General features: G+C 40.3%; 2 protein-coding genes across 5 annotated transcripts in view; one reads left to right on the forward strand and one right to left on the reverse strand.

Moving 5' to 3' along the window:
- The window catches only part of LOC106013592, a gene marked incomplete in the record, with an annotated part of 7648 nt that extends 6330 nt beyond the window's left edge, over window positions 1-1318 (forward strand). The window contains 1 exon segment of the mRNA XM_013089755.2: window positions 720-1318. Within this exon segment, the coding sequence (XP_012945209.1) occupies window positions 720-1094 (375 nt within the window).
- A 5130-nt stretch (window positions 1319-6448) lies between these two features.
- LOC101859286 (thioredoxin-like protein 1) overlaps window positions 6449-9046 on the reverse strand; it is a 9338-nt gene continuing 6740 nt past the window's right edge. For 3 of the 4 annotated variants that reach the window (XM_005111272.2, XM_035973149.1, XM_035973150.1), the window contains exons 9-11: window positions 8698-8776; window positions 7939-8043; window positions 6449-7105 (exon numbers count right to left, since the gene is read on the reverse strand). In XM_005111272.2, coding sequence (XP_005111329.1) covers window positions 7076-7105; window positions 7939-8043; window positions 8698-8776 — 214 coding nt within the window. In that variant the 3' untranslated portion in view covers window positions 6449-7075. Of the gene's footprint in view, window positions 7106-7829; window positions 7871-7938; window positions 8044-8697; window positions 8777-9046 lie in introns of all 4 variants that reach the window. The other variant, XM_013089756.2, reaches the window with a different exon arrangement.

Below are 9046 nucleotides of genomic sequence, written 5' to 3' on the forward strand. Positions count from 1 at the left end.
TAGTTGTTGTTGTGACGAGGGATACTGGGGTCGGTGGTTGTTGTTGTTGTTGTTGTAGTTGTTGTTGTGACGAGGGATACTGGGGTCGGTGGTTGTTGTTGTTGTTGTTGTAGTTGTTGTTGTGACGAGGGATACTGGGGTCGGTGGTTGTTGTTGTGTTTGTTTTTCTTTTTTTTTTCTTTTTTTTTTTGAGGGGAGGGAGGTGGTGTGGAGAAAGGGGAATGTGGTCATTTGATATTTTTATGGAGTTGTTTTGAGTTGTTGGGGAAATGTTTTGTTGTTGTTTTCGTAGATTTTAAAAATAATTTTCTATGGGTAGGGGTTAATGTTGAAATTTATTTACATTTTTATTAGGGAAGCTGCTTGTATGAAATATAGGCAATTCTAACCTAATGTGTATTTGTGTGGTATAAAACAGTGTATCTCCCCACTACGCTGAACCTTTTATGATTTACTTAACGGCAACAGAGGATGAAAAAGTTATTTAAGTTTTAGTAATGTTTTACGGCACTTGCAACACAATAAGGTCATGTAAGTGTTAAAGATTAGACGTGTTACAAGAGAGTAACAAACACAAAAAAGAAGGAGGAGAGATAAGGACGGTAGATATTTGATAGGAAAGAAGGAGCAAACCACACCAGAGCACCCGCCATCCACCCACTGATGAAAAGGTAAAAGTATAAGTAAGTTAGTAACGTACGTGTACGTCTGTCGTCCAGGTACCCGTGGACTATGTGAAGATCGACATCGAGTACAGCGAGTGGGCGGTGCTCAAGACAGCGCTGCGCGAGGGCTCGCTGCAACATGTCAAACAGCTGGGCTTTGAAATGCACACCCGCCGACTGCTGCACCCTGGGAAGCGGCCGCGCGACGAGGAGAAGCTGGACTTTGTGCACATGTACGAGACGCTGCGCCAGCTGGAGATCGTGGGCTTCAGGAAGTTCAACTACCGCAAGAACCCGTTCGGGAACTACTACTCCAACCACACGGGGAAGGAAAGGTCGTGCTGCTACGACCTTCACTACGTCAACTCGGACTTCTTCGGGGACAACATGACGGTGGTTCACACACGCGACTCCAAGATGTTCCACTGACCCATATACCCATATATTGACCGCCACGATGACCCATATATTGACCACCGCGATGACCCATATATTGACCGCTGCGATGACCCATATATTGACCGCCGCGATGACCCATACACTGACCGCTACGATGACCCATACACTGACCGCCGTATATATATGGTTGCTTTTAAGCACAAGTGGGCTATCCCGAAAAATGCTGTTTTGAGAAAATCAAAGGTAAAGTTTTTGCCCCTTGTTCAGTTTCTTCAAAAGACAAGGAGAGTTTTCTCTATAACCAAACAAATATACACACCAATGAAACCAAACTTCTCCTATAGGTAGGGCAATGCCCACTATTCGTGTAAGACAAGATTTCTGGAAACCCCCGAAATCTGGGTTAGCCCGCTTGTCCTTAAAAGCGACCTTATATATAATATTATGCCTTTGTGCATCTGTGATGTGACATTTTCTCTATGCAGTACATATCTACAGATCTATCCAGCTCAAGATGTTTTGCTGGTTCAACTTGCTGGAATCTTGAACAATTCCTCCTGTTCTAATTTTGGAACACTAGTGAGTGTGTTGGAAGTTTGGCAAACTGTACATGATCATTTTACCAGGGTTGATGTCCCCAAGTTTTATCTCTATAATAGAGCCTATTATACGTACATAATATTGTAGAATCCCCCACGGCTTGTTTCCTCTATAAGTTGGAGTAATGAGGTACATGATGTGCATGGTCGGTGGTCTAGTGGTTAGGCTGTCAGGTTTGTGACAGAAAGGTCATGGGTTTCAGCCCTGTCAGGGGCCCCGACGTTGTGTCCCTGGGAAAGACACTTGACACAAACTTTCTCCACTTCACCCAGGTGGGAATCGGAATCTTGTCATAGACAGCGAAAGATTTTTATCGTTTTATTAGTGCTTGAAGCCTTGGTCAGCAGCTTGCACTGTATGCTTCCCGGGATGCCAAAAGTGTTTCTGAGTGTTCCCAGGTCTGCTAGGGTTATATTAATGTACGTCATTGTAAATTTGTAAGGCGTATAGAGCATGCTATAAAAAGCCTGGACATATGCACGATTTAAGTGAAGAAATGCCAAATTATTGTTATTATATTTTTCTAGAATTGGTTTTATCTTGTATTGTAGGGAGTTGTGAGTGATACGTACTTTACTTTTCCAGCTTTCGTTTTATCTGTGAATGTTACGTATGTTATTTTTCCCGCATTTGTTTTATCTCTGCGCTAGAAGTATGAAATTTTTACAATGTTAAATCTCTGAATCATATGTCATGTACTTAATTTTAACACTTTGCGTTTATTTTCTCCGCGTTGTGAGTTCTCACATAGGTAATTTTGACAATGTTTGTTTCATCTCTGACTCCCGATTCATACATTGGGGAAAAAAACTATGTATGTGAGAACTCACAACTGGTAGAAAATTCCTTCCAGAAATTGTTTTTTTTATCTTTGAATCTGAGGTATGTACGTAATTTTTACAGCACTCGTATTAATCTCAGAGTTGTGAGTTGTACGTACATAATTTTTACTGTGTTTGTTTTATCTTTGAGTAGTATGTACCGCAATGTAATGTACGCAATTTTTAAGTATGTTTGTTTTATATCTGGGTTTAAAAAAAAATATTTTTACGTTTGTTACATAACAGTCACTGAATTATAATTAGTCTAGCATGCACATAACGTACAGATTTTTCATCTCCGGAATATTTTCTTATACATGTTGTTGGGTTTTTTTATACTTTACCCACAATGCGAAATTTGTACACAGGTCCCGATTATTTTTTTCGCCTTGAAACACCTACATAGCGAAGTTCGTACAAATAGGAAACATTTCTGCGCACTGCCGATTTCACTATGTGCATGCTAGACTATATATATATGTATAGAAATAGTTTTGATACAAGACGTATGAAACAATATTATGATCTGTTCATTTTTTTGTCCCCACACGTGTGTTTCCACAGGGTTAAAAAAGTTCAAGATTTTTGAGTAATGGATCAGCACCTCTATATATAGTGTGTGGTCGCCACCTCTATATAGTGTGTGGTCAGCACCTCTATATATAGTGTGTGGTCAGCACCTCTATATATAGTGTGTGGTCAGCACCTCTATATATAGTGTGTGGTCGCCACCTCTATATATAGTGTGTGGTCAGCACCTCTATATATAGTGTGGTCGCCACCTCTATATATAGTGTGTGGTCAGCACCTCTATATAGTGTGTGGTCGCCACCTCTATATATAGTGTGTGGTCAGCACCTCTCTAGTGTGTGCTCAGTGATTTTGACAATTTCCCCCATAACTACCAACATGTACAATGTAGGCTGTGGGAATGTCCCTTCCTTCTACACCAGGATGCTATTTTTACACCTCCACATCATTCCAAACTTTTTTACTTTGATAATAGTAATTTAGTATTAGTAATACATGTATATTTTATTGTTAATATATAAAATAGGCCTACAAAAGATGTTCTTTGCCAAAGTTGTTCTAAATGTCAGCTCTTATATATGTATGTGTGTATTCTATAGTGCACATGGGAATAAAAGATTTCGAATGAATAAAAAGACGCTTTCTAATTTCCATAATGTGACCTAGATTGTATTGCTAGGTGCACGAGACATTCACAGCTGACTGGGAGACATTGGGCTGTCCTCGTGGTTTTATGCACCCCGCATAATTTGATCATTTTTTGCATAATTTCTGATGATTTTCCTTTATCATTCTTTGTTAAAATTAACAGAATTGCACAATTTCACGTTTTTTTGGGCTCAGTTTGCATAATTTCAGAATTTCTTTTGCACAAAACCGCGGGACAGATTGGAGGAAGAACAGACACACAGCGGTCAATACCAATACTACATGGCAAGCTGCGCACATCCACCAGTGGAAATGGAAGCTTTTATTATACCCTAACTCTGGCCTAACTGACTAACTCTGGCAAGTGGTCTCAACAGGAATGGCAAGGCTTATCAGCCAAAACGTGCACATGCTTTACAAATCAAATTTATGAGCTTGCATTTGTATCACATTTCTGACCCAACAGAAGTATTTTCTGAAAGGTTATTGAATGAACTTTTATATTATTTTGACCCATCAAAAGTATTTTCTGAAAGGTTATTGAATGAACTTTTATATTATTTGCCTTTGAAAATAAGATGTGATTTAATTTACCAGGGGTTATGTAACTTTGAAATCCAAGATGGCTGACAAAAAAAATGTACATGCTCATGAGCATCAATATATTCACCAATCTAATGTACCGTAAGTTATGAAAAATGTGAGATAGCAGAAATATAGGTTTCTCAATAACCTTTCAGAAAATGTATAGTTCTATAGGTTTGAGAAGAACAGGTAATGAGGTATGGCTGTTTCGATTCGGCATGTGTTGAGCGTAACCTATAGTTACTGATACTGGCAACTTTCACACCATGCTCAACAGAAAAACACTCTGAGTACAACCATAATATGATATATATGTGAAAGGTGCAGACAAAATGTGTTGCTTCTCGGATTCCATAGCCTTATTGAAATAGATACATCAATCACGCTAGGTGAAGATTTGACAATGTATATGTATGAAATAATAAAAAGCATGTTATACTTTAAAAATATGGCATCAATAGAAAATCTACAATTTTGTCCCCCGTGTCGATTTTTGGCCAATATTTCCATTTGTGGATTGCGAGAAGTAACTCATTTTGTCAGCATTCCTCACGTATGGTTTTCAGCAATCTGCTGGTAGTCTGTCATAAGTAGTATAGCAAAAGGAACCTACTTAACTCTATAGCTCTCCTTTTTCTGCTTCTCTTCCACTCCCAAAGGTAGTAGAATCTAGTGTTCCATTTGAAAGAGAAGTTGGGGCAGGATGAGAACTGGTATCCCCATTGTCTGTCAGATCTAATCCCAATTCTTGACTGAACACCAATAAATCCACCACTATCACTGTCTGAATTACTTTTCCTAGTCAATTCACTTTTCAAATGTATCCAACAAAGATAGATTTTGGGCCTTCGCCCCACATGAGTAGCACAAGAGATAGATCTACACTGGCTTGTGTGTTCTCACCAACAAGCTGTCAAAACATCCTTCTTCCCCTAAGAGAGAATGGTAGAAATATTCTGATTGGTTGGAGGTTAGCCTTATGGCCAATCAGAAATCACTTTAGGGAACCCCAAATATTAAAATTTAATTGGAAGGCAGAAGCAGCAGTTTACTATATGGTCCTATGAGATCTGCCCTGCCAGTCTCATGGCAGGAAATCAGCCAAACTAAGCAGCCCTTGCCAGAGTTACGGTTAAAGGCTCAAAAATGGAAACTTTTTTTCTGCCTCAATAGGTCTCACCATCAGAGAGTCGTCTAGGTCCGTATATCTTCTGTTTCTTTTTTTCTTCGAAATATTCTCCTCTGCAGATGCATTGGTCGTGATCTGCCATTATGAAGGACAAACTACGACAATTCCTGTTATCATCATCATTATCTTTATCATAACTCAGAAGAGACTGGTGTCTGTGGTATAGCAGTCGGGCGCTTCAGTCCCATACAGGAGACCCGGGTTTGATTCCCGGGTGGGGAGAATTTTGATGGAGTATCGAGGTCTTTCTGCTCGTTGGCCCTGACACAGGGTCGGAATCCTGCCTCCTACGTGGTCTAAATTGTGTTGATTGGAGGGTAAAAACAACTACATTATGAAAAAAACAAAACAAGAGAGAGTGAAGAACGTAAAGAGGAGAGGGTTAACCAAGACACAGACAAACACAGCAGAAAAAGTGTCGAGCAACGTTTATTTTATACATCTGTTGGGGGGAAATGGAGGGAAAAAAGAACCAAACCCCCCCCCCCCCCCCCCCCCCCCCCATACCATACACACACACACATCATCTGTGTCATTCTCTGAAAGCTCAAGTCTAGACTTTTTCTAACTTACTTCATTTTTAAATTGATTATTTTTTATTATTATTTTTTTTTCCCATTTGTTTAGAAAGGATTTCCCCATAATTTTGTATAGGTTTAGTAAGAGTTTTACAGCTCTTTCCACACAAGTATGTTGTATAAGTCCTGAAAATTATGTGTTACTACTAGAGTAACAAAGAAAAGGAGGAAAAGAGATAAGGACGATAGATGTTTGATAGGAAAGAAGGAGGAGAGATAAGGAAGATAGATGTTTGATAGGAAAGAAGGAGGAGAGATAAGGAAGATAGATGTTTGATAGGAAAGAAGGAGGAGAGATAAGGACGATAGATGTTTGATAGGATAGAAGGAGGAGAGATAAGGACGATAGATGTTTGATAGGATAGAAGGAGGAGAGATAAGGAAGATAGATGTTTGATGGGAAAGAAGGAGCAAACCCCACCAACCATCCGCTTTTTTGATGATCTTATCGAAGATTCTGAAGCTTAAGCCAAAAGAATTTGTTAGAGAAAAGAGAAGCATATCGCCAAGGTAACAATCATTTAGTGTCGGCGTAGAAAGCAAAACAGATAGACAGAGACAACAGAGGGAAAGAAAAGAAGCTGAACCTACCAGAAACACCCTCCAACCACCCCCTCACATGTTTCGAGAGTTACATCCAACACAAAATCAACGCCCAGGCAATCAGAAACTAAAAACAGAAAAGAAAAAGACAATCCCCAACTTTCGCCGGAAATGTTCTCCAAGTGGAACTGTAGAGAAGAAAATGTATGATGGGAAGGAAATCAAAGCTGTACGACCCACGTGGAAAACTGGCCACATTTCTAAATCTGTTCTCTCTTCTCTTTTCTCCACGGGGCAGCGCGCAGCAAGGTCCCATCACAGCTGACTGCCACCCACGGGAAAAAAAAATCTGGATGCCTACACACACACGTGCATGTACATACACATGCACATAAGCACTCTCGCACATACACACGCGATCAAAGTCACACTGTACAAGAGTACACACAATCAGACACACAACGGTACACACAATCGGACACACAACGGTACACACACTCCTAGTCCCGGTTCCCCTCAGTGGCTCTCTCCTTTCTTGCCCGCCACCTGTGAACACAGAGAGGGAAAATATGACGGTCAGTTCGGGTCAAGTAAGCATTTTACAGCACTTGCAACACAATTCTAAGGTTATAACAGAGGCGAAGATAAGAGGCATTGAAGAGAGTGACAAACACAAAGAAGGAGAGACAAGGATGATAAATGTTTGATAAGAAATATGGATCACCCAATCAAAGCATCTGCCGACTACCCCCAGTTTGGTTAGAGTCTTTGTACAAGTTTTACATTTTTGAGTTTGAGTAAAGGGAAACAACACACAACGTCTAGTCATAATATAGTGCAGGTAAGAAGCAAGACTGACAGAAATGGGAAGAAAAGAAGTCGGACCTACCAAACACACACACATACACAAATGACTGACATCTGCCGTGTAGCAGTCAGTTTTGCTATCGTATGCAGGAGACCCAAGTTCCATTCCAGAGTGGGAAGAAACTTTTAACGAGTATCTTGATCTTTCTGCCGGGCTGTTATATCCCTCTTAGCCCGGGTTGCCCGGAAAGACAGGGTTGGAAATTCACCTCCAAAGGGTCTAAATTGTGTCGATGGGGACATAAAAACACCAACGTTATAATAATATAATCTTTAAAAAAAACCCACACACAGACGCTTGAATTCGGCCATGTTTGTGGTACTGGTCGGTGAACCAACCATGCTGAGGTGGTCCAAACACCTAACCACACATACACACACACACACAGACAGATGGACGTACCCGCTTGAATTCGGCCATGTTTGTGGTACTGGTCGGTGAACCAATCACGCTGAGGAGGTCCAAACACCTAACCACACATACACACACACACACAGACAGATGGACGTACCCGCTTGAATTCGGCCATGTTTGTGGTACTGGTCGGTGAACCAATCACGCTGAGGTGGTCGATCTGCGTCGTCTCTGCACCCGTCTGGTTGTCCTTCACAAACAGCTGGCAACAGTCGCCGGGGGAGACAAGATTTGATTTGATATTACAAAAAATTATTTTTTAATGGAGAAACTTGTTCGTTTGTTTGTTTGAGAATGGACAAACTTGATCGTTTGATTTCATTGTTTTAATAAGCGTTTTACAGCACTTAAAACACAATTAGCTTGTCTAAGCGCTGATCATTAGAGGAGTTACAAGAGATTAACAAACTCACACAAAAAAAGGAGAGATAAAGACAATAAATATTTGATAGGAAAGAAAAAGCGAACCAAACAAGAGCACCCACTAATCACCCATAACTGTTTGTTAGTCTCAATAAGGAGAAATTTGTTCATTTGTTTGTCTTTGTTTTAGCAGAGGTTTTACGGCGCTCGCAACTGCATAAGGTCATATGAGCACTTATCTGTGATTATAAGAGAAACTTTCTTGTTCATGCAAAAATAAAATCTTGACTGTTCGTTTATTTATTGAGCTATAAGAAATGTATTAGTTTGTTCATATGAGTAAAGGAAACTTGTTCGTTTGAATAGAGAGAAACTTTTGTTTGTTTGTTTGAACAAGAGGAAGGCTGTCTGACTATAAATAGAAACTTGTTTGTTGACTTTATGGAAAATACAGACACAATAGACAGAAAGACAGTGACAGGTTCATACTGACCGTGAGGCTCAAGACATTCTGCAGCTTGACGTACTTGAGAGGAACCAGTGCTCCCTCCTGGAGGTCAGCGGGGGTCAACCTGGGGGGGGAGAAATATTGGAACAGTGTGAGTGTTTTATGGCCGCATCCACACAAATTAGGTTTTTAATCCTTAAATATTAACATTGCTCAGATAAAATGAGGCTGTGTTCGTGTGTGAAGTGCATTTTCTCTCTCTCTCTCTGTAAACATGCATGTGCGTACAGACTCTGTGTGTGTGTATGTGTGTACAGACTGAGTGTGTGTATGTGTGTACAGACTGAGTGTGTGTATGTGTGTACAGACTGAGTGTGTGTATGTGTGTACAGAC

This window comes from Aplysia californica, unplaced genomic scaffold, assembly GCF_000002075.1.
Source record: "Aplysia californica isolate F4 #8 unplaced genomic scaffold, AplCal3.0 scaffold01035, whole genome shotgun sequence".
NCBI lineage: Eukaryota > Metazoa > Mollusca > Gastropoda > Aplysiida > Aplysiidae > Aplysia > Aplysia californica.